This window comes from Lampris incognitus, chromosome 19, assembly GCF_029633865.1.
Source record: "Lampris incognitus isolate fLamInc1 chromosome 19, fLamInc1.hap2, whole genome shotgun sequence".
Lineage (NCBI taxonomy): Eukaryota > Metazoa > Chordata > Actinopteri > Lampriformes > Lampridae > Lampris > Lampris incognitus.
In genome coordinates, this window is record NC_079229.1 from 12,002,618 (window position 1) to 12,028,614 (window position 25,997).

A 25,997-nucleotide genomic window follows, 5' to 3' on the forward strand; every position below is an offset into this window, starting at 1 on the left:
ATTGCTCCCTCTGGGTTGGTGATGAGTTATTGCCTCAAGTGAAGGAGTTCAAGTGTCTTGGGGTCTTGTTCACGAGTGTGGGTAGGATGGAGCGGGAGATTGACAGGCGGATTGATGCAACATCAGCAATATTGCGGTCGTTGTGACGGACCGTTGTGGTGAAGAGGGAGCTGAGCCGGAAGGCAAGGCTCTCAATTTACCAGTCAATCTTCCTTCCAATCCTCACCTATGATCATGAGCTTTGGGTCGTCACCGAAAGTGTGGGATCTCGGATACAAACAGCTGGAATGAGTTTCCTCCTTAGGGTATCTGGGCTCAGCCTTAGAAATAGGGTGAGGAGCTCGGAAATCCGGAGGGAGCGCGGAGTAGAGCCTCTGCTCCTTCACGTCGAAAGAAGCCATTTGAGGTGTGCGCCTTCCTTTGGAGGTTTTCCGGGCACATCCACCTGAGAGGAGACCCCGGGCTAGACCCAGAACTCGCTGGAGGGACTACATGTCCAATCTTGACTTGCAACGCTTTGGGATCCCCCAGGAGTTGCTTGGGAGAGGGACGTTCGTTTATAGTTATTCAAGATTATTTCACCAATAGCCTGGCAATTGCGAAACACACGTTGGGTTTGCCAAATATTGCACACTCTACCAGATGATGATGAACAAATCATTCTGAAAGGACCTGTCCTATAATCACAGTCGATGAACAACTATCATAATGTTACAATGTTACAATTTTATTTAGCAGACGCTTTTATCCAAAGTGACGTACATCTGAGAATTAATACAACAGGATCTAGTCAAGGGACAACAACGCAAGTAAGTGCCAAAAAAAACTAGGTTCAAGTCCGATAGGACATGGGTGTCAACAGGCAGTGCACAAAGGCAGTCCATAGAAGCAATTAAAACATTTTTTTTAAGTAATACCATCAGGTGTGTACGTTTTCGTGAAAGAGCTGGGTCTTCTTCTTAAAGATGGAAAGGGACTCTGCAGATTGAATGGAGTTTAGCAACTCGTTCCACCACCGGGGAACTACAGAAGAGAATAGTCTGCCTAGTGACTTAGGGCCCCGTTCCCGTTGTAGCGGAAGTGCCAGGCACCTTTCGTTGGCAGAGGGTAGTGAGCAGGACTGAATGAGGGAGTTCAGGTAGGCAGGCGTGAGCCGTTTTAGTTACTGTTTTGTAAGCGAGCATCAAGGTTGAATTAACTCTGCAGATGAAGGATGGCAAAGTTGTAGGTGTTAACTGCGACTGTATGGCCAACAGAGGGATGTGCTGCAGTCATACAGCAGCACTACTTAACAAGGTGAAAGATGCTGTAACCCAAGGCCTACTAGTCATGGCCTGCACTGACAAAGTGTGTGCCAGGAACCAGTATCGGGGGAAATGTAGTGCCAGACACATTTGAAAACGTTCAAGGGCGAGACCATGTACCCAGGAAAAGTACGAAAGTCACAGCATTTTAGACAAATGCAGATGTAATTCGACACATTTCATCCCCTGAGATGTTTGGCGTAGCCATGATACCTGGAACCATTTTACCTTGTGTTTACTGCACAGCCACAGACGAATGCACAATGTGCTGAACACAAATATAACCTCTGCATTGTCCTTTTTGAAAGATGTCAAATGTGGGAAAGATAAGAGAGAGAACATCGAAAGAAACACAAAGGGCCAGAATCGTCAATTCTGGCTAGACTAGAGGAAAATTAGAATAACAGTAGATTTAGTCTGTAGTGTCTGGACACTGGATGCCAACATCACACGTCTGCAGAGGCATGATATTTGCCATATCATTGACATGTCTGATTCCATAACTTCAGATTCAGCACATCATGTGTTAGCTATTAAAGGTTCAAGACATCTTCTCTTGGGGGGTGGGGGGTGGGGCTCTCCCAGATGACATTATCTCCTGTAAAGACAGAAAAACAGAGAAAGAATACATGCACGTATATATTTCAAACTGGATAATACATCATGACATGACAATTTGGAATGCATTTTAATTGGAATCTCTTGCTAAATGGGCGGCATGGTGGCCCAGTGTTTAGCAATAACACTGTTGCCTCACACCAAGAAGGTCCTGGGTTTGAAACCCTGGCTGTCCCATGTCCTTTCTGGATGGAGTTTGCATGTTCTCCCAGTGTCTGCTCCAGTTTCCTCTGAGTGCTCCGGTTTCCTCCCACCATCAAAAATATGTGCATGTTAGGGTTAATACTCCTGCCTCTGCCCCTGAATAAGGCAACGGGAAGAAGAACTGGAGTTTGTCCCCGGGCGCTGCAGCTGCCCACTGCTGCTATACAATAGGATGGGTTAAATGCAGAGAACACATTCATTGTAAGAATACAATGACAAACAATACAGTGGCCTTCGAATAGCTTTCGAAATTACAAATGTCAGTGAGGCAACAAATAAAACCTTCGGTAAATCCAGAAAAATTTGAATTAAACTTACATGATGTTCATATCCCATATGCAGTACTGGGTATGGGTGTTCTTTCTTTGGTTTACCATACTGGAAGTGTATTCCACACACCTTGAGAGTGGGAAAGAATAATGAGGATGAGTAGCAAACACCACATATCACAATACTACACAATACTACTGTGTTAAATATTACTGTAAATTGTGTTTCATGTCATAAAAATTGCTTTGCACCAATCAACTTAAACCCACACTTGAAAATGCTGCACAAATCTTCTTGTTATCACACAGCAATATGAAATGGAATAATAACCCTTACTTCCAAACGAGTAACGAAATTCTGTTATGCTTTTGTAATGGTCGATTTTCTAAATTAACTCAGCTAATTGACATACTTTGGTATAAAATATAGACATTACTGACTGCCTGCCCCAAAACAGTTTTCCATGGTTTAAATAAAATCCCTCCTACTAAAAACAGGGCTGCCGGACACCATTGTACATGTTCTGTTTGTGATGCTGACTGAATGATGTTTACTTGGTGGTCATTAGGTTGCCCTGGATGGGGTAGAGTATGGTGCAGGTTGAGGAGAGCCTGGAGAGGTGGATGTATGCACTGGAGAGAAGAGGAACGAAAGTCATAGGAGCAAGACTGAATACATATGTGTGAATGAAAGGGAGGGCAGTGGAATGGTGAGGATGCAAGGAGTAGAGGTGACGAAGGCATATGAGTTTAAATACTTGGGGTCAACTGTCCAAAGTAACGGGGAGTGCAGAAGAGAGGTAAAGAAGAGAGTGCAGGCAGGGTGGAGTGGGTGGAGAAGAGTGTCTGGAGTGATTTGTGACAGAAGGGTACCAGCAAGAGTTAAAGTGAAGGTTTACAAGATGGTTGTGAGACCAACTATGTTGTATGGTTTGGAGACAGTGGCACTGACAAAAAGACAGGAGGCGGAGCTCGAGGTGGCAGAGTTGAAGATGATAAGATTTTCACTGTGAGTGATGAAGAAGGACAGGATTAGGAACGAGTATATTAGAGGGACAGCTCATGTTGGACAGTTTGGAGACAAAGTAAGAGAAGCAGGATTGAGATGGTTTTGACATGTGTGGAGGAGAGATGTTGGGTATATTGGGAGGAGGATGCTGAATACGGAGCTGCCAAGAGGAAAAGAGGAAGGCCAAAGAGGAGGTTTATGGATGTGGTGAGGGAGGACATGCAGGTGGCTGCTGTGACAGAGGAAGATGCAGAGGACAGGAAGAGATGGAAACGGATGATCCGCTGTGGCGACCCCTAATTGGAGCAGCCGATAGTAGTAATAGTAGTAGTAGTTGTTGTTGTTGTTGTAGTAGTAGTAGTAGTTAGAGCAACTGAATTTATATTTCACAATATTGCCACAATTAGTAGATTGAGTTAATTTACTCTGTGCAGCCACCACAGCCCCTTGACGTCTTGTTTGCCCACTTACGTTAGCTAGCCAAGCAGTCTTAATTTAGCTGAGGTTAATTGTTTCACCAGGTGAGGCTAGGCAGCTAGCTGCCCGCTAGTCATTGTGAGACGAATGGAGACTGAGTACTGTTAACCAAAACCTACCGTGCTGTTGTTGCTGGGCACCAGGTCCTTTCTGTTCATATTGTAACGTGCATGGATAAGTAGACACGTTGGTCCTTGACTAACGGGTCGGACCCTTTAGTCGACTGGTTAACGTTGTCGCTTGCGGAGTGAGAGATACGGGTTCGCGTCCCGAATTCGCTACATTGGTGTCAGAAGTGGGATGGTAAGACCGTGAGGTCATTGGAAGCGCGTGCGCCCGGAGGCGTGAGGGAGGTGATATGCTGAAGCGCGGGGACGCGCTTCCCGAAGGAGGGGGGTAGTGTAACGTGCATGGATAAGTAGACACGTTGGTTCTTGACTAACGGATCCGACCCTTTCGTCGACTGGTTAATGTTGTCGCTTACGGAGCGGGAGACACGTGTTCGCGTCCCGGCTGTGGTGACGGTCTCCCAGACGGCCCCCCGAATTCACTACAATATCCTTTGTCCACTTCTGGTGAATCTCTTGGTCCTTTGCACGTCCAGGGAATCTCTGCAAAGTGCATAAATAAAGAGGTTTTTTTTAATGAATTGCTATTTATCCCTAGATTTATTTATTTTATTTGGGTTTTTTTGTGTGCTCTTTTTCAGTTATGACTGTCAAACTAGATACTAAAACAAAGTTCTATGGGGGGGAAAAATCACAGATGGTAAAGATTTTCTTTAGCTTGCATTTTCTAGGTTATTTTCAGCGGACCGTTTACGCTGAATGATGTACATGATAAGCATTAAGCTAACCAGGATTTTTTTTACACTACAAAGCAAAACTAGTTTGACATGTGCGGTTTTTTGTCACATGCATTAAAAAGTATAAAATTCCTTCCAATGTATGGAAATGTGTGTGCTCTGGATACCCTGCTGGACAGTTTACAACTGAACCAACAAATAAAATATTTAATCACAGCAAAAAAAAGTAAAGTGCATGGTCTCTGACAGGAGCACTCTTCCTAAAGTAAAGGCTTGTGTGTGTGTTGCATTCAGCTTTTTTTCCCCAGAGCTGAAGTTGACCACTACTGTTGGAGCCGCTGAGAACTGCACAGCTTCTTCCTGGACTCCTGTTGTCAAAAGTAATGTTTTATTAAGAGGAAAGGTAAAAATAGTAAATTTTTCACTTCTTATGACAACTTGCATTCGCACGTGCATGTATTGTGTAGGGAGATACCACCGCAGCACTAATGGCGAGGCTTGATTGCTTTCAGTACTTCCCCGTATTCGTCTATGTGCAGTCTACGTAACATCACCTAATGTACCTTTATGAACATATTTCACAGTATTTAGTGAAGAAACTCCTGTTGTTTACTTAAATTTTGCCATGGCAGAGTCACAATGAAGGTTGATTTTAGGGGTTTCACCGAAAAGTCAGAGTCGACTATCAAAACCACTAGAGGATAGTCGACACCGTGCGTCTGTGGTTTTAGCACTGTGCAGTAATAAAGCAATGCATCTACAGCAGATATTCAGCAGGGGGCGCTGTGGGTAGGTGGACATAACGTTGGTTGTTCACAGAAAGTTCAGTCAGCATGCGTAAAGATATCTGGTTATTGTTCAACATAGATCTGTTTGAACAATCGTTTTCTACATGTCATGTTAAATAAACGGGATTTCAGGTATCTAGAGCAGGACAGACTCCTGCTGTCCTCGAGTGACCATGTGAACTGGTGACTTTGGTGACGCCAGCTGTTGAAAACACAAATAAAACATGTGTCCTCCTAAAAGCCTTTAATTTTATTTTAGTCAGTTTTAAATACACACTAGGCTGTGTTTCATATCTACTTTAAACATTTAGGTAAGTTAAGTTGTGCTCAGCAAGACTCCATCACCTCTCATATCCTTTCTTACTTATCACGTGGGAAACAAACCGCAGCTGGCAGTGCAGCTGTATTTTATAGCGTCATCCACAGTGGGAACTGACTCATGTTAAATCGTTTAACACCAGAATGACCGGGATTTCACTCCCACCTAAAACGACCATGGGCGGTCAAAATGACGACCGGTTTTTAAACTCTATATTATGTCAAGATAAAAACCCAGTTGAGATATTAATGCATTGTATGTGTTGGTATGTCTGTTAGGAAACAATTGACACTAAAATTAACATTTTAACAACTATAATACAAATTTTAAAGTTTAAACTTAAGAGACACATGGTCGAACTTGAATAGCAAAATTGAAAAAGTGAAAATATTACCTGAAAAACAGAACGGAAAACACATATAGCTAATCTAAAAAGCGTAACAAAGCCTGTAAAACGTGAAATGTAAAAAAACTAAAAAACAAAAACTAAAAACTAAAAAAATTAAAAACTAAAAACTAAAAACTAAACGTTGAGAAGGAAATGACGCAACAACACACGTGACATGACGCGCACGATGACGCGCAAATTACGTGCGGTCATGGTCGTTTTTGGTAGATCTTAACGGAACATATATTTTTGTAGAGTTGATCTAAAACTCATTTGAATGCAAATGTATGCAGTCTTAGGAGCATTTAGAGAGCGGCAGGTCTGTATCTTTTATTTTCCCCCGCAGTTATTAAACTTTGAAAATTCGAAATGGTCAAAATGACCGCCACGGCCGTTCTAGTAGTAGTTTTTTAAAGTTCCGGTCGTTGTTTCGGACCGTTTCAATTACTATTTTCAGTTGTTTGTTTTTTTTACGTCACGTCGTATAGGCCTTGTTACGTTTGTTAAATTAGAAATATGTTTTTTGCGTTTTGTTTTTCAGGGTTTTTTTTTCCAGTTTTGTTAGTGTAGTGGGAAATGCCTGGGGATGTACTTGGAATGTTGCACTGGGCTCGTGCAGCTAGAGGACCAATCACAGGTTAGCTCGCGCTGTCACAGACGCAACTATGTCAGACACCACGGGAGAGACAAAGCGCCAGAACTGTTTAGTAACCATATCGTAGACTGTCACCTTAGCGTGGGATAGAGCAGGGAAACCTAGCGTATCCTGGGCTAGACAGTAGATACGGTGGCTAGCAGTGGTAGTGTTAGCAGCAGACTGCCTCGGTACCTGTAGCTAGCTGACTACCCCCGAGAGCTTCCCCAGAGAGACTGAGAGAGACATTCACCCGGTCACACCGGAGCCAGAGTACAGAGAGAGAGAGAGACACGCACCCCGGAGAGCAGCCATCCATCTCCCGCCCCGCCTAGAGCTCAGCCGCCCTGTTCCATCACCAGCCCTGGTCCCAAGGTGAGCTTGCTAACCCATTAGCACACGGCTAACTAGCTAACTAGCAGGCTAGCCCTAGCATTGGCGCAGCTATCTAGCTAACGGTGGTGAAGCCCGGTTTGTCGCACCTAAAAGTCCCCGCCTCCATCCATAGTTATCCGGGCTATAGAAAAACCGCGACATTATTCAAGTTCGACCATGTCTCTCTGAAGATTAAATTGGTTAGAAATAGTATCATAGTTGTTAAAATATTAATTTTGGTGTCAGTTGATTCCTAACAGACATACTAACATATTGTAACGTGCATGGATAAGTAGACACGTTAACGGGTCGGACCCTAGTCGAGCGATTAGCGATGTCTCTCGCGGCACGAGAGGTACGGGTTCGCGTCCCGGCTGCGGCAGTTTCTGTGGTTGCCTCCCGAATTCGCTACAATGCATTAATGTCTCGGTTGGGTATGTATCTTGACAGAATATCGAGTTTGAAATCTGGCGGTCATTTTGACCGTCCATGGTCGTTTTAGGTAGAACTTATCATAACTTTTTTTGTGCCATTGATCTAAAACTAATTTTAATGCAAATATATGCAATTTTAGGAGCATTCAGTGAATGGCAGGTCTGTATCTTTTTCCCCCCCACAAAGTTATTAGACTTTGAAGATCCGTTCTAGTGTTTACATGTGCCGTTATAATGTCAGATTACTCTTTAGACGTAGCTGCTCTGCTAATCCATGTTTTTATCCCCACATTACACATCCATCCATCATCCAAACCACTCATCCTGCTCTCAGGGTGGCGGGGATGCTGGAGCCTATCCCAGCAGTCACTGGGCGGCAGGCGGGGAGACACCCTGGACAGGCCGCCAGGCCATCACAGGGTCACCACATTAAACATAACTTCAAGAAAAGTGAATTTACATAATGTACGTTGGACAAAAGGACCAGACGAGTATATACTGTTTGAAGAATTTAGGTTAGATTATATCAGATTGGTTTATTAGCCACATGACCAAGGCCGGTGGAATTTGTATTCGGTGCACATTAACGTCTGCAGCACAATACATACATCATGGACTACAGCAGACACTCCATATATTATCACAAACAACACAGTTACACAATAGCAGAAGCAAACAGTACGCACAGCAGTTAGGTGGATGGTGGTATTTATGCCAGTGGTGTGTGAGGAGGGGGCTATAGGGAGGAATTCAGAGTCCTGATAGCTAGGGGGGAAAATCTGTGAAGCGTTAAATCTTAGTGGACAGTAACCTGTAGCGCCTCCCTGAGGGAAGGAGCTGGAAGAGTTGATGAGCAGGATGTGAGGGGTCGGAGATTTAAGATAATTCAAGGCTTTTAGACTTTTCAACAGTGGCCATCACCACGACAACCACGGATGCACTTAACCCTGCCACTTGTACCATTGGCCTCAAACCCATTCCACTGGAGCAACCTGCTTGTGGACACACCTGCAGTAGAGGGAGAAGAGGCCATGGTGCAGGTTCTTTTCATTTACCCTGCCCTGATTCCCGGATTTTCTCAAGACACTCCTGAAATGTGGTTTGGATAGAAAGGCTCACAAAGATTGCTGCTTTTTTCACCTGTTTTAGGAGAAGTAAAACTTGTCAAAGGGCGGCACGGTGACGCAGTGGTTAGCGCGGTCACTTCGCAGCAGGAAGGTCCTGGGTTTGAGCCCCGGGGGTTGTAGTCTCTTGCAGTATATTGTAGTATTCCCTCCTCCTCATTTGTTTGTTCTTATAATGAGCAGAACACGGTGTTTGGAGTACACGTTGTGCCTTTGTATGAGACTCGTGTGGTGAAACAAAAAAACACACTGGACTGCTGGTGGCATATGGACCAAAGATTGAAATCTGCTTAAAAGGGGAAGAAAGTCCGGCGTGTGGCAAGTTGTTATCTCAGCCTGCGGGTAAAAGCAACAGCTTGCTATGCAAGATGGGAACATGGGATAGACCTGAAACGACCTCAGCGGCGTCGTACACACTGGACCGTTCCTTATGTCAAGTCAGGCATTGCACACGGGTACCTCCCCACTACAAAGTACAACACTTAGACGTGTCCAAAAAGTGTTGACCCTTCCTTGGTGGTGACGCTTTACTTCACCGGTTCGCAGTTTCCTGGCAGGCGGGTGAAAACTAGGTGGTAGTTTTGTCGCCATACGTAGTAAGTAGGCTTCACCACCGTGTCATGGTAGGTAGGTGAACACCAGGCCGCAGTTTCTCCGGCATATGCCATGAATAACCTGATCTTTCTTCAGTAATAAACAGGAAGTTAATGGAAATTAAAAAAAAAAAAAAAACAAGAGCACAACATTAAAAAGCAGGGCACTCTGTAAGAGGTAGGAATTAACTGGGCTATTATAAGTCACAGACTAGCTTCTCTTTATTTAGAGGATTGTCAGTGATCAACTTAAGGCCATGTGTCTTTTCATGTAGCCTAAATGAATGCGTGGTATTTTTAGGCCTCTAAGTGGTGAATAAACAGTCGACCACGAGGTTTTCACAAGCCGAGGTAAGTTAGAAATCACCTGCTGTGTTGGTGCAACAGACCACGTAGAATAATGTCTTGTTGTCCTCACTACTGGCCTCCTGAAGAGCCTGGCTCGTTTACTCGCTAGTATCTAAAATGTTCCGCGTCGTTATTACACAACGACCTTTTTTATTTTCTTATTTTGATACATTAGTATCAGTATACCCAAGACCTTCTTGCAGTCGCTTCGCCTCAAGAAGGTCCTGGGTTCAAGCCCCAGGGTAGTCCAACCTTGGTGGGTCGTCCCGGGTCGTCCTCTGTGGGGAGTTTGCATGTTTCCCCGTGTCTTTGTGGGTTTCCTCCAGGGGCTCCGGTTTCCTCCCACAGTCCAAAGACATGTAGGTCAGATGACTCGACTGTGCTAAATTGTCCCTAGGTGTGAATGTGTGTGTTGGCCCTGTGACAGTCTGGCGGTCCTGTCCAGGGTGTCTCCCCGCCTGCCACCAAATGACTGCTGGGATAGGCTCCAGGATCCCCACGACCCTGAGTAAGGATGAGGGGTTTGGATGATGGATGGACACATGAATACTCCAGGAAAAGAAAAACCTCTCAGTTCACTGTCTAGGCTTTTTTTATTCTGTCACCCATCTCTCACCAAATGCAATGTTGGTAATGAATTAACTTCTTTTTTCTTTGTTTAACTTCCTGGAAGTTACTCAGGAGACGAGCCTGTACCACGTGTCTTAGATGTATGGTTTTAATGTGTTCCCAGGTCAGAGTATGTTCTGGTGGCCGGTCATTATCCCGTCTGGTCCATCGGCCATCACGGGCCAACACACTGTCTGATGGACAGACTGAGGCCGCTGCTGAAGCAACACGGCGTCGCAGCGTACCTGTGTGGCCACGATCACGACCTGCAGGTGTGTACCTGTACCCCAGTCGGGGTAATAATACAGTCCAGTTTGGTTAAACCTAGTCTCGTTGGGTTTAGTCATTGTTATGTAGGCATGTGAAATAGTTGCACCAGAAAAGGCCACAACAGTAAGGCCTTGTTGGAGCTTTAATAGTGCTTACCTTGCTTTGGCTGCGGTGTCACGTGGTGAAGTGATTGGTGTGCATGTGCGTGAAACCTCACCCTGGACCTCGGGTAGTTACTGAATTTTCATCTTGAAAGAAAATGCAGTGACCAACTCACACTAATGCTAATGCTAATGTTAGCTAATTAAGCAATATCTCACGAGAGGGAGTGCTGTTATACTGAATATCAGCACGGCTGTGATTCGGTCGTAGGTACAAGGCCGCACGACCTCGAGTGTGATATTGCTTTTATTAAACAGTTCTACAATCGCCATTTATTAGTTAACAGTAATAAGCAAAACAGATTATGATTTGTTTGTTTATTTAATCATTTATGTAGCTCCGCCAATAGTTCCACAACTGCGCTCTTGAATTTGGACCATTGCCAGGCAAACTGAACACAAACATTTCCTGCACAGCTTGCTACTTTGTATAGATCCATCTTTGCCGTGCAAGTTTGTTACAATCTGATATTGATAACGACCGTTAATGTAGCCTAATTAATTATTATTAATAGAACACCTTTGCGGCGGAGTGATAAATATAGATAAAAGTCCCAATGCTGTTATACTGAATATCAGCACCCATGGAATGCCTCGTCCAATCAAATGACTTGGTTGGAACTAACTGTTGTATAATGCTAGCTAATGCTAGCTAATGCTAATGTTCTGCTATTAGTATTCAGTGTCCTCATCGCAGGTCAGTACGGCACGGTTACTGCAAGCAGTATCAGATGAATTAATAATAGTTAATAATTAATGATAAATTAATAATTAACGCTTGTGTTGTCTACACATTCTGCATACTGCCCTTGTCTTACGAGTTATTCATTACCTGCCTTCATGAAACCTCTGAATTAAAGCAACTTAATTATAAATTAATTTTAAACCCCAAATCTGTTTTACACGAAGAAACAAGCTGTCGTCTGGGTTTTCCCTCGTCACCACGCAGAAAGACTGCATTTACTCAGTGGACGCCACTCGTTTTTATTACAACACCTGTCATACTTGTTTTCTTTACTAAAGCAGAGGTTTATCATTATTATTATTATATTATTATTATTTATTATTATACAGATTTCCTTTAACTTCATGCCATAATTCCTTGGGCCTAGGGTTAGAATGAGGTAGAAGTCTATTTGATGGATAGTACCTTTCTCAGGATATGAGGTTTATTATTATTGTTGTTATTGTTGTTATTATTATTATTATTGCTTAAGGTACTGCATAGTGTAAGAATTAACTTTTTAGCAAGAGATAGCACTTGTATAGCCTAAGAAAGTAGCAGAAATGTGCAAAAAGTCGTTTTCATCTTCGGGTCAAAAAGACAATCTTCATACCCTAGTGGTGTACAGCTTGCATGGAAATATGAACAAAAACAACGTTTCACTTTTTCTAATGTTGGGGTCCCTCTAGTCATCACAATTTAGGTTGAGAAAAGGTCATCTGGAGTCTTGTCTGCTGTTAAACACTGTCGTGGATCATTGTGACCCGTAAGACAACAGAAGTCAGAATAAAAACTTATCTGTTTGTTATATAAAGCCCCTGCCTCTAGTGTAAGAATACAATTACACTCGTTTTTTAAAACTCAGGTTTAGTTTGGAGCCCTTGTTAAATGACCAGTATTTTACTGTAGTATGTAGCAAGTATTCTGACTGGAGGACTTCCGGTGTATAATACCCACGTGAACACAGCCCCACACAAAACTACTGAAACTTGAAAAAAGGGAAGAAAACAGAAGGAAGCAGTCGTAAGTTTTAGCTTTTATTCAAAGCAGCGTTACTTTTCACATTCAAACTGATGTTGAACATCCACATGCACCACCACCACCACCACCACCACCACTCCACCTCCCTGTGTGGCTCAGAAACACAATTATTCACAAGAAAATTACAGTAAACTTTACAATCCTACAATAATGAAGACTGTTTCTATATCTAAGAGTGGATAAGACCACCTTTAAAAAAACACTTACTGGGGGGGCGTAGCGCTCTATTCCGTTGCCTACCAACACGGGGATCGCCGGTTCGAATCCCCGTGTTACTTCCGGCTTGGTCGGGCATCCCTACAGACACAATTGGCCGTGTCTGCGGGTGGGAAGCCGGATGTGGTTATGTGTCCTGGTCGCTGCACTGGCGCCTCCTCTGGTCGATCGGAGCGCCTGTTCAGGGGGCCTGGGGGGGAATAGCGTGATCCTCCCACGCGCTACGTCCTCCTGGTGAAACTCTTCACTGTCAGGTGAAAGGAGCGGCTGGCGACTCCACATGTATCGGAGGAGACGTGGTAATCTGCAGCCCTCCCCGGATCGGCAGAGGGGGTGGAGCAGCGACCGGTACGGCTCAGAAGAGTGGGGTAGTTGGCCAAGTACAATTGGCGGGGCGGGGCGGGGCGGGAGGGGGGGGGAGCCAAAAGAAAAACAAAAAACCCACTTACTGTAAGTTAGCTCATGGTCAACATGGCGGCGTCCTCTGCGCATCTTTGTAACGTGGATAAAGCAGCATGCAGGGAGGGTTTGATGCCGCTCTGTGTTCCCAACAGTTCATCCGGGAGAATGATGGGAGTTCCTACGTCATCAGCGGCAGCGGAGTTGTCAACGACCCCTCTGTCCATCACAGGGACGCTGTCCCCCTGTCCTGGCAGCTCTACTCCAGCCCCGTCAACCATACGACCGGAGGGCTGGCTTATTTCGAGGTGACGGCCCAGCACATGACCGTCAACTTCATCCAGACAGACGGCAAGTGTGTGTACCATGCACAACTGGAGAGACGCAGATAGTGCTTGAAACAATTAGTTGATCGATCAATTTAATCGACAGAAAGTAATCAATTGCAAATTTCGGTAGTCGGTTAATCGTGACTGAAATGATTAATCGGCCACCGAAATTTGCAGTTGGGAAATAACAAACATTTGTCGGTTGCAGCTTCATAAATGTTCAGATTTCCTTGCCTTCCTCTGAGTTGTGTCATCATGAAACGAACACCTGAGGGTTTTTTGACTCTTGGTGAGACTAATTAAACAGTTTTAAGACATGACTTTGGACTCTGGAAATGTAAGATGATCCGTATTTCTGATTTTTAACTTACGGAATGATTAATCAATTAATCGGAAAAAATAATCGATAAGTGAATTGATCACGAAAATAATGGTTCGTTAAAAACTGCATTTCTATGATACACTGTAAATTCTAAAAGTTAAGTTTACTTAAAAAAATTTGAAAACTGATTTCCCTTGGGAAAAGTGAGCAAATGAACTTAATTGTGTCGAGTTCATTTCATATAAAATCATTTCACATAACTTGACACAATTAAGTTCATTTACTTACTTTTCCCCTGGTGTAATCGGTTTCCTGAATTTTTTTTAAGTAAACTGAACTTTTAAAGTGTGTAGTCAGTGCAGTTGCACGTTGAGTATTGTGACGTCATTGAAAGGGTGTTTCTGAGGCTTTGGCGGCTTGCTGGTGCAGCTGCAGAGGGAGACAGCGACCTCCGCGTGTTTCTGCACGGGAACGTCGTTCAGTCTAAGCGATGTGGAGATAAGGAAGTCGGACCAGCACAGTTATGTAACGAGCCTTTTGTTTCCTAAACTCTTCAACCCCTTCACAAGTCAAGTGTGTCTGCCACAGACAGACGAGGAGAATCCTTGCATTTCTCTTTTTAATCAACACCCATGACAGATTGAATTCCATCTTTATTTACTGGAGGATAAAATATGTTATTACGTCAGTATGGTATATCATTTTCCATTTCTGAATGTAAATTATGTGTTGTTAAATGACAATCACATGAGTGACAACATTCAATAAGAGTTTCTTTCACAGCTGTGGGCTCGTACACTGTACAATCCTCCTATGACTAGTTACCATTTCACCTAACAATACACCCACCCCCTTAAATCACAAGAACATCTCAAAATGCCATCGTATACAAATGTTATTATGCAGTCTGACACAATAAATAAACAATCTTTATACAAAAATAAAAATTTCCTACTTTTGATTTCCAATGTCATGTGGTATTCACCAGTGTCCCACAATCACGTCCTATTTTCCCAATATCAGTTTCAAGTTAGAAAGTATGAGACAAAGCTGAATAAATAAATAAAAGCAATAGTAGTGTTTATCAACAGTTAAAATCAGCAGTACCAGTCACCAAAAAGCCCCATACAGCACTGGACAGGTCCAAGCACAACACGCTCATGTGTCCAGGAGACATCATGATTAATTTCCTCTAGTATCAATGCTGCTGTTGTGAGCCTGCAGAGATGCATGGATGGATGGAATGCAGATGGAGATGGAGATAGTGTGACAATCTGGTGCATTTTTGAGGGATATTGTGCGGTGTTTATGTCCAAGAAAACCTTTTGCCACTGTTCTCTTGCCCAGATAGCATCCGGATGTGGGCCACTCCAGGCAATGATGCGGCATTGATGGCCTTCTTCTGGCCCTGACAAAATGGATGTGAGCCTGAAGTGGCCCACATGTATAACAGCAAACATGGCCCACATAAGCCAAATCAAATGTGGGCCTTTTTTTGGCAAAGATGCAGTGCTCTCGGCAACATGTAATCTGGATGTGACCCTGAAGTAGCCCGTGTGGTAAATGGTGAATATGGCCCAAATGTCACAACACAAATATGGGCCACCTTTGGCAAATATGTGGCACATGCAGCATTGCTGTGGCTCTGTTCTGGCCCAGATCTGGCGAACAGGAAAGGACTGCCCAAGTGCAATCATTCCACGCGGTATGTGGGCTGGATGAAAGTGCCGGGTGTGGGTCGAGCCACAACAATTTTGCTATCTGGGATGGAATGTGCTTGAATCGGGGAAGGAATGATAAACACTTGCAGCTAAATTGAACTGATTTTGTCAAAAACAAAAGCCTGCAAATGTAATTCTCTGCTCACTCATTTGCATCCATCAAAGTTAAGTATAAAATAGTGCTATTTTGATGTGAAATAACCAGCTCTTAATGATGTTCTAGTAGGAAGTAAAGTGCTTGGACCCCTAAAGATATCTGGATATTTCCAGGCATTGAGCAGTACAAGTATTATCTTAGATAATAGCAGTTTTTCATTTCCTGTCTATAGCTGCAGCATTAAACGGGCGAGAGTAGAAGTGTCTCACGTATTCACAGGGTTGTTTCACAGAAACAAAATGGAAGACTCAGCTCCAGTGTCTGACAGTGGAAAGCTGAGCCAAGGTCTGAGCCTTCCCACCCTGTCAAACAGGGGGGTCGACTTCAGTCTAGCTGTACCTTGTTTTTCCCCCACCGCTGTGGCGGGTTTGTGCGTCAGTGAGGACGTGGCCCTCACACGTCCCGCAGCGGCACGCCCTCCTTTCCATTTTTTTGGGCCCTGCGCTTGCAGCAGATCACCGTGACAGAGATGACGGTGACCACGACAGCCAAGATCAGGACGATGGCGCCGACGATCACACCGGCCGAGTACGCTGGGGAGGAGGGAGACAGAGAGGATGTTGAATCTGACTTGTGTTTAGACTGCATGTAGGACATTATCACACACATTCATAAACATCCAACTCACGTGGGAGTCTTGCTAAGGAGTGACGTTACTATTCTGGTCCAAATCAAATGATGACCCATTGAACCCTCCCTCACCCTTTCTACTTCCTCCCACCCTGCACGTGACCTTAACTGATTCCCCTGCTGTGTGTGTGTGTGTGTGTGTGTTTTGGGTTTTTTTTGGGGGGGTGTATAAACGTTATTTCTGGGCTATATTAAGTCGAATCTTGCATTAATTACACAACTTCGTGCATTGTGAGACACAAGACTTACGTGTTTTTTTCTTCTTCACCAAAGCTCAACACAGGTACTTCAATCTCTACTTCTGTCCTTGTTTAACTCCTATTTCGTTGTGACTTGACCCTGATCATTGCACTATATCCTCAATTACTGAACATGCCGCTTTTTTAAAAGAGTCAGAATGATTCACATTACATAGTAATACAACATGGATCGGGGACAGTGCGCAAAAATACTGTATGTACTAGCCGCTGCTGCTAGCTACAAGCCCCTAGCCGCTGCTACTTGCTACTAACCCCCCCATCCATCATAAGGTGACCAGGTGTCCCGGTTTGTCCGGGATTGTCCCGGTTTCAAGCTGGGTGTCTCGAGTCTCGGCTACGCATGTCTTTTTTTTGGTGGGAGGCAATAAAAGTCCTTCAATATATCATGTCCGGCGAGACAGACAAGCTTGTGAGCGTGTGCATATGCATGTGCACGAACGTGCGGTACACTTTTTAGGATCCCGGTTTGGGATTTTGAAAATCTAGTCACCCTAATCCATTATCTTAACCGTTTATGCTTCTCTCAGGGTCACGGGGATGCTGGAGCCTATTCCAGCAGTTACCACACACACACACACACACACACACACACACACACACACACACACACACACATTCTTAGGGACAATTTAGTACGTCCAATTCACCTGACCTACATGTCTTTGGACTGTGGGAGGAAACCGGAGCACCCGGAGGAAACCCACACAGACACGGGGAGAACATGCGAACTCCACACAGAGATGGACCCGGGACGACCCCCCAAGGTTGGACTACCCCGGGGCTCGAATCCAAGACCTTCTTGCTGTGAGGCCACCGTGCCGCCGCTACTAGCCCCTGCTACTAGCTAATAGCCCTGCTATTAGCTACTAGCCCCTGCTACTTGCCAGCAGCAGAGTCAGAATCAGGCATGGAAACTGGTAACAATAATTTGGTGTGTGTGTGTGTGTGTGTGTGTGTGTGTGTGTGTGTGTGTGTGTGTGTGTGTGTGTGTGTGTGTGTGTGTGTGTGTGTGTGTGTGTGTGTGTGTGTGTGTGTGTGTGTGTGTGTGTGTGTGTGTGTGTGTACAGAAGTCTGGGTTAAGCCCCGAATGTCCTGGAAACGCCCATGGTCTATATAGTCGACTGAGTTGACTCAGGAGATGTCGTGTTTTGACTCAGCCCGTACCTTACACGGTAATGTACAACATGTTGGGGCAATCCTGCACTTAGTGTTTTGTGTAAAAATTATCTTCACTAGCTCATATATGATGTCTGACAGGTGTGGTCACTGAAGCACGGTTGAGCACAGGTAAAAAACCTGCAGGTGGGATTGAGACATGCTGGCTGAGGCACAGAAAATAGCTGCGATTGTGAAACCCGACGTGGCTCAAAGTGACTGTGTTTTCAAAACATGTCCCTGGTTGACTTCATGTATTTAACAGAAAGTGGAAATGGTTGATCCGTACTAAACCTGCATATCTTGCCACTTTTGACACAAATGCCTATGGTCTTTCTTAAAACTGACTCAGAAACAAAACTTTCCCAAGTCTTGAAACATATCTCTACAGAGTCCACCCTACGTGATTGGAAATACCCCATTTCCTCTCCCTTGCCTTTCTTTACTTCCTGTTTACCTCCGTCTGTGGCTACGTGAGCATCCAGTAAAATGCGTTTGGGTAAAGTAAATGTTTCCTGTTGGCCCAACTTGTTTTCAATGGGAGTTACATTTTAAAATCCTTTTTGGCACTTTTCAGCAACATCAGGGAAAAGCGAGTGATGTGTATGATGCCATTTATAATATCCATATGATGTCATGATGTGATTTATAATATCCATATGATGTCATGATGTGATTGTATGACTTTGTGTGCACTGGGATTCAGATGTGTTCTCCTCCTTACTGTCAAAGATGGACTCGTCCTCGCTGTGGGTACACTTGGTTTGGCTGAGCTCGCCCAGCTGCTTGCTGGTGCGGCTGGGGATGAAGGCCTGCACGTTGAAGCAGTAGCTCTGTCCCCGGTCCACGTTATTTATCGCAATCTCGCTGCTCTTGGAGGTCTGCGTTCGCTAAGGAGAGAAACAACGTGGGTTAAAGCTACAGTCCTGAAGAAAATGCTTTTCATTTAATGGGATACGAGTGATTGCGATGGTGTTTGATCGCTCTGAATCCTCTGTCAGGATCTTCCCGCATCCGGACAAACAAAAATAAAAAGCCTGGTGGAACCAGGATGAGTTTTAAATGTTCATAATGTTGTATCTGTTGGTCTACAAGATCTTCCACAAGCCTTTGTCTTTGTTTCCAAACTCGTTTCTACCTGCCTTCTCTGTGGCAGCTATGGAGAAGACATGCGCCCCGAGTCATCTCCCCACTCCACAGCAGCCTTCCACAACTGCGACAACAGAAGTGCTCATGATTTGGGCGTTGGATGAATAATCTCTTTTGTAAATACGCCAGCAATAGAAAGTTTCAAAAAGGGCACTTGACTGCATGTAATCCTGCATATGTATTGTTTCATCAACTGCCAATTAGACAGCGGTAGCATGTTGGTACAGAACGATTACCAAGTACAATGCATATAAAGCATTTCCTGTCAGCGGCGTTGACACGGATATATAATGAGGACCTGTAGCCATTCACAATGCACACTGACACACACAGACACACCCAGAAGCAGGAGGGCATACATGCTGAACAGTATAACTATATGTAACATTGTAACTATATATGTAACATTACAACTATATGCAACATGTTAACTATATATGTTACATTGCAACTATATATGTAACATTGCAACTATCTATATATGTAACATTGTAACTATATATGTAACATTGTAACTATATATGTAGCATTGTAACTATATATAAGTTACATTGCAATCATATATGTAACATTGTACCTATATAAGTTACATTGAAACTACATATATGTAACATTGCAACTGTATGCAACATTGTGTTCCTCTACGTTTAAACTGTTCCTAACATATGGACCATCCTGTACTACTAACACACCTTTGTACATATTTGCAAGTAAAGGCTCTCTAAGAAGATACACGGGGGACCTCGATCAAAAACTTTCTGAAAGAATACATTAAACTTTTCTAATGTATAAAATGGTGAAATAAATTTATTCATCATCTTGTTGCCAAAGATGTGTGAGCTCTGTTATAATATAATATAATATAATATGATATAATATAATATAATATAGTATAATATAATATAATATAATATGATATAATATAATATGATATAATATAATATAATATAATCAGAATCTTGTATTGATGTTGTATCTGATCCGACAGCAGAGATTTCGCTCTAGTTTGTCCACAGGACACAACATTTGTAAAAGCCCTGGAACAACGTTTACCTGATTTGTCATTTACGTTCATGTTTGTGCTACGTAAGGACATGTTTGATTTGACTTTTGCATTTAATTTTAACTTTGAGAAGAGAAACTACGCCCCTTCTGTGTTACAGGAAAAAATAAAGCTATACATAAGGGCTTTATCGCTCTATGTAAAGAGTTTGTCTGAACTTTACCCCTTTCCTTCTCTGTCTCTGTCTAGGCCTCAGCACTCACTGGAACAAAGAGTTTCAACAGTAAACGTGGTACAAACTTTTATCGTGTTACAGCCTCTGTGGTGCCGTCATGGCTAAATGGAGGACATTTGGCATAGACGCTGCCGGGACACGAGGTCTGATCCCAACTCATGCTCACCATGCTGGTGTCCCCCACACCCCACCCCACACACGCACACACACACACACACGGCACCATCATGAATGAATATCTGCTGAAACGGCTCTGGTGTCTCACCTTGCCAGAGCTTTTAGCTCTCCTGTAGGTGACCTTGTACTGAAGGTCATCGGTGAAGATGTCGCGGATGCTCAGCCTCCTGCCGCCGTCGAACAGGGCCGTAAGCGGGTCCGACACGTACAGGGTGATGTTGCTCTTGTCTTTGCTCACCTCGATCTTGAAGTCAGGTCTGCCGATATCAGCTGGTGAAGGAAAGAAACAAAGAGTTGGTTTACAGTAAGACCAGCGCAAGTGGAGGGACATAAGGCTGTCTGTTGAATCCTTTGACATGTGACGTGATATATAAGCGTGTTGTCAGCGGCTGTATGTGTTCTGTGATTTAATGCTGGCTCTTGCCTGTGTATGTGTGTGTGTTTGCTGTCATTGATGTGTATTTTGTCCCTGTATCATTTGGTTTTTGGGGACACCTACTGTCTTTGTAGGGGCAAAAGCGCGGCGACCTTGCGTGGGGGAACTCGGTGAGTTCGGAGGTGACTCCGAGTGGGGGTTCAGAGAGTATATCGGCCACGTATGTGGATTTGAGGTCTGTCAAAGAACTGGACAGGTCACACTCGGTCTCTGCTGTGTGGATGCAGTGCGGGTTTCTCTTTCTGTCCTCACCAATCCTGGAACAGAAGACAAAGGAATTTTAATTACAAAACTATTATTGGTTCATCACTTGGACATGAATCACAACCGACATGTTAAAATGAAAAGGAAAACGTGGATTCCTTTAACTTCTGAATGTATTTGCATGTATTTAGTCAGGTGGGTAAATGTACAGTAGAGGGGGTTTTTGGGATGATTTGAAAGCCTTCATTAAGCTTCTGTGGGAATCTTTTTGTTACCTCTCGAGCACATCTGAAGGCTGAACTAAGCATTCCCGTAAAACTTTTTAAAGGATCAATAACGGAGTCCTGTCATGCCACTGCTCCTGCCGTGCACATTTTCCATTCTGAAGTGGCCATTATTAAGTTCAACACACCATCCCCATGGACTTCTTGTAAAAAAAAACGTTTGCAACAAGTGAACGTTTCCATTAAGATAGAAGCCATAAAGAGGAAAACATTGATTTAATGATTCGCATCCATGTCATTGTTTACTTACACTGAGAATTCAACGGTGTAAGAATAGTCAGGTGTTGGTTTAGGTTCCCATGTAAGCATTGTTTTAAAGTTGGTTGATTTCCAGGTGACATTTTGGGCCACGGGAAAGGAGCCTGCAAAACGAAACGCAATTAGTTTCGATCCCCGGAAACCTTGCGCAATAAGTAACCCGCAACGACTTGTGAGTTGGAATAATGTAATATATATATAACAGTGGAAATGATAAACCCATCCGCCGTGGATAGCCGGAGGATAATTACGCATTACAGTGCGGGGGAAAAAATCACATTCCAAGTTATTAAAGAGCCCCGTGACACATCGCACGCACATCCATGTGTGAGAGGGAGGTCGGGATGAACTCACCTGAGACCACGCTGCTGGAAACCAGCGCAGCAGCAAGAAGTGCAAAAGAAACAGCGGCTGGTCTCCGTTTCAGCATGTTGTATTCCAGAGTCGCAGAAAACTACAGCGGTCCCGTCCTGGAACAAGAGCCGTCGCGGAGTGGGTTGCGGGGTGGTATGTACTGTACGACCAACTGTGCGCAGCCTCCGAGACGTGGCAGACTCTCCAGCAGTCTGGCGCAAACACCCGTCAACCGGTCGTGTAGATAGTTGACACAAAGCCGTGGGGTGAATTAAGTGTTCTTAATTGTCGCCTTGTTTAGCGGTTTACTGGACTGACTGCTGACGGCGGCTCTTGAACTCCTTCCACCGCCTCGGCTCTGCTTTAATCTTCGTGGGATGAGCGGAAAGTCTGCCAATATATAGTCTCGCATGTGTTGACCAAATAAGGAGTGTCTGGGCGTTCCGCCGGCTCAGCCTCCATCATAGTGGACTGCAGTCGCTGGACTCCCACACTGGAGATTCCGTGTATGTCACGTTATCATGAAAAGCGGGCTATACGTCATCCTAGAGTCTGGGCCGTTGCACTGGTTCTTATTCTATAGCAGGCGTTGCACAATGGGGCAGTCGTTACAGCTGGTGGCGTCGTCAAAGAGAAATGCCATGTTAGGGTCCCGTTGTGGTCCTTTCCGTGTTGCATAAGTTTTGAGTGATTTGACCCGTGCGTGGCCCGTATGACACAGAAGAGGTAGGTGTCCCATGGGCTCTTTAAATAGTCGCGATTTACTTTTGCTTGTGACATTCTGAGCAACGATACCTCATTTGTGGAAAAGGTTTTTGGTGCGTAATAGACAAGCGTTTACATTGTGACCCGTGGTTTTCACTGGCCTGAGGATTACAGACGTACATTACAGACCAGGCTCCCGCTCATGGCGTGTATATGGAAAAGTGGGGGCCCTCCAAGGAGCTTCAGCATAATTTAAACCCTGGCGTTAATAAAGCTTTAATTTAAAATTACAGTGTTTCTCTCTGCACATTTGGCACAGAGAGTTCAGGTTTGCCCGACACTGTCAAGAGACGTTCTGACACGTAAAGCCAGGACCAAACAGCTGCATGAGTAACATAGTCATCAAACATTAACTTTTGTATTCTTTCTCTCCGCCTGTCTGTCTCTCTCTGCCTAATATTTTACACGCACACGTGACTGCAAACAACTCTGGACCTGCTCAAGAAACAAATTCCACGGTACAGAAATCTGAGATGTGTCTTTGTCCATTAGATGAGCATAGTTTACAGTGAGTAATACTATTTTGAAAACTTGCTGTATGGGTTCCTTCTTCTATTCTAGCCAGAATTGTTATGGCTCGCCCACCCCGCGCTGTGGCCCGCCCACCCCGAGCCGGCAGCCAATTGGCTCGTCAGGGCCGGGCTTAGTCATCAGACTGGGCTTAAGTTTGGTGGCCTCCCACGTGCCCGTTGTCAGTTCGTGTTGTAACCTTCCCGCAGTAGCGGCGACTCTCCTCTCATGGTTCCTTTCTCTACGAACTCATCCCAGCCCTTGGTTCATGTTTTTCCCTTGCAAGGTTTCCCCGTGGAAGTATCCTGCCTTGTTCCCGTTTGGATTACCCGCGAGTTTTTTTCCCCCTTGGACTTTCCGTTTTTTCCTTGTCGCTCGTTGCCTTCCTATGTTTGAATAAAGTACGCCAGTTTTCGGCTAACCCCATCTCTGTCTGGTGTCGTGCGCTTGCGGTCTTCCACAAACCCTAACAGTACGAACTGACCATGACGACCCCAGCCGACACGGAGAGCGTACCGGCCAGCCCGCTTCAAGCGGCTCTCATCGAACAGATCCGCCTGACTAACTCCCACACCCAGCAGCTAGATGCGGCCTCCGCCGCGGTGAGAGATCTCTCTTCAAGCAGAGATCCTGCGGCAGTTGCAAACCATCACGGCGGCTCTCACCATCCAGCCGCCGGGCCAGCCTGCCCCTGGAGTCGTGGATAACCCGTCCCCTGGGCCCGCGGCCCCGGTTAACCCTGTGGGGCTCAACCCAGTTCCCCGAGAGCCCTGCCGCTCCAGCCCACGACCGTTTGATGGCGACTTTGAGACCTGTGCCACGTTCATCATGCAGTGTGAGCTGGTCTTCCGGCACCAACCCAGCATGTTCACGTCTGATGCTGCCCGGGTCGCTTACGTGACCAACCTGCTCACAGGCCGAGCAGCTGAGTGGGCCACTGCTTCCTGGTCCATGAAGGCCAGTTTCTGCCTCACCTACGAGGCCTTTGAGACGGAACTACGGAAGGTTTTCCACCATCCAGTCGGTGGCCAGGACCCTGGTGCTCGGCTGAGCAGTATCCAGCAGGGCAGTGGCAGTGTCAGAGACTGCTCGGTGGAGTTCAGGCTGGCCGAAGCTGAGAGCGGCTGGAACGACCGGTCACTTCGGGTCACCTTCCGGAGAGGTCTCAGCGAGGCTGTCAAGGACCAGCTAGCCACCCGGGAGGAGCCCACCTCCCTCGAGGACCTGCTCAAGCTCGCCATCCGCATCGACGGACGCCTCCGAGAGAGGAGGCGCGAGCGAGCCCTGCGTGGATCCCCCTCCATTCCCCAGTCGTCCAGCACTCCTAACAGGATCCCTACTCCTGTTTGCCCCACTTTCCCTGTGGCCGTTTCTCCCCCCGCGCCCCAGACCACGACGGGGGAGGAACCTATGCAGCTGGGGCGCACGCGCCTCAGTCCAGCCGAACGGGAGGCCCGGTTCAAGGCGGGTCAATGCCTCTACTGTGGCCAGAAGGGACATCTGATCAGCAGCTGCCCCACTCGGCCAAAAGACTAGGCTCACTGGGGCCCCGGGAGATCCTAGTGAGCCGACTTTCCTGTTCCCGCCGTCCTGCCCCACAGAACCATCTAGTTAGTGTTACCCTGGCCTGGGCTGACCAGCGGCTCACGGTGGGTGCACTCCTCGACTCGGGGGCTGATGAGTGTTTCCTGGACTCGGAGTTTGCGGCCCAGGCTAACATCCCGCTAGAGACGCTGGAGAAGCCCATGGAGGCCTTCGCGCTGGACGAGCGCTGCCTGGCCAGCATCACCCAACGCACCCACCCTGTCTCTCTCACCATAGCAGGTAACCATGTGGAGAGACTTCGGTTCTACATCATCCAGTCCCCGTTAGTCCCTGTGATCCTAGGGCGCCCCTGATTCGTGCAGCATGAGCCACACATCGCCTGGGCCTCCGGTACCATCATGGAGTGGAGCTCCTCCTGTCATGCCCAATGTCTCCAGGCTGCTCCCGCCCCATCCCCCCGACGTACCCCTAGTACCCCGCCTCCCGACCTCTCCTCTGTTCCCCCTGAGTACCATGAGTTAGGTGAGGTTTTCAGCAAGACCCGGGCCCAATCTCTTCCTCCTCATCGACCTTATGACTGTGCTATCGACCTCCACTCTGGGGCACCCCTTCCCAGTAGTCGTCTGTACAGTCTGACCATCCCCGAGAAAGCTGCGATGGACGAGTACATCTCCGAGTCCTTGGCAGCGGGGCTCATTCGGCCCTCGTTCTCCCAGGTGGCAGCTGGATTCTTTTTCGTGAAGAAGAAGGACGGGGGCCTCCGACCCTGCATTGACTATCGCCAACTCAATGAGATAACCATCAAGAACAAGTACCCCCTTCCTCTCATGAGTTCCACCCTTGAGCCCCTCACCCAGGCTACAGTCTTCACTAAGCTGGACCTCCGGTGTGCCTATCATCTGGTCCGGATCCGGAAGGGGGACGAGTGGAAGACAGCCTTTAAGACGCCCCGGGGTCATTATAAGTACCTGGTCATGCCGTTCGGCCTCACCAACGCCCCGGCGGTATTCCAGGCTCTCATGAATGACATTCTCCGCGACATGCTCGACGAGTTTGTGGTGGTGTACCTCGATGACATCCTCATCTTCTCCAGGACCCTCGAGGAACATGTCCAGCATGTCCGCCGGGTACTCGAACGTCTCCTCCGGAACCGGCTCTTCGTCAAGGCAGAGAAGTGCCGGTTCCATTCCCCTTCCGTTGACTACCTGGGCTTCGTCGTTGAGAGGGGACAGACCCGGGCCGACCCCCGCAAGATCCAGGCTGTGGTGGATTGGCCCGATCCCACATCACAGAAGGAATTACAAAGCTTCCTCGGGTTTGCGAACTTCTATCGGAGGTTCATCCGGAACTACAGCTGCGTGGCAGAACCTCTCACCAGGCTGACCTCCCCCTCC

At 45.9% G+C, this 25,997-nt stretch overlaps 2 protein-coding genes across 2 annotated transcripts in view; one reads left to right on the forward strand and one right to left on the reverse strand.

Annotated features, from left to right (window-relative positions):
* acp5b (acid phosphatase 5b, tartrate resistant) overlaps positions 1-13,510 on the forward strand; it is a 120,915-nt gene extending 107,405 nt beyond the window's left edge. Inside the window, exons 5-6 of the mRNA XM_056299158.1 lie at positions 10,423-10,570; positions 13,265-13,510. Coding sequence (XP_056155133.1) covers positions 10,423-10,570; positions 13,265-13,501 — 385 coding nt within the window. The 3' untranslated portion in view covers positions 13,502-13,510. The remainder of the gene's footprint in view (positions 1-10,422; positions 10,571-13,264) is intronic.
* Positions 13,511-16,015: 2,505 nt separating this feature from the next.
* Positions 16,016-22,126, reverse strand: f3a (coagulation factor IIIa). Its single transcript, XM_056299163.1, has 6 exons — positions 21,784-22,126; positions 21,422-21,533; positions 20,747-20,940; positions 20,336-20,517; positions 18,408-18,573; positions 16,016-16,171 (listed from the first exon to the last, which is right to left on the reverse strand). The coding sequence occupies exons 1-6, from the start codon at positions 21,857-21,859 to the stop codon at positions 16,032-16,034; spliced, it is 870 nt and encodes a 289-aa protein (XP_056155138.1). The 5' UTR covers positions 21,860-22,126; the 3' UTR covers positions 16,016-16,031.
* Positions 22,127-25,997: the final 3,871 nt, after the last annotated feature.

What these genes read in the sequence shown, in the direction of transcription:
- f3a (XM_056299163.1), bottom strand. Translation starts at nt 21,859, where the DNA reads ATGCTGAAACGGAGACCAGCCGCTGTTTCTTTTGCACTTCTTGCTGCT. An exon ending in TTCCAGCAGCGTGGTCTCAG is followed by an intron (nt 21,534 to 21,783) that starts GTGAGTTCATCC and finishes TTCGTTTTGCAG; the next exon opens with GCTCCTTTCCCGTGGCCCAA. An exon ending in GAGCTAAAAGCTCTGGCAAG is followed by an intron (nt 18,574 to 20,335) that starts GTGAGACACCAG and finishes TTCTCTCCTTAG; the next exon opens with CGAACGCAGACCTCCAAGAG.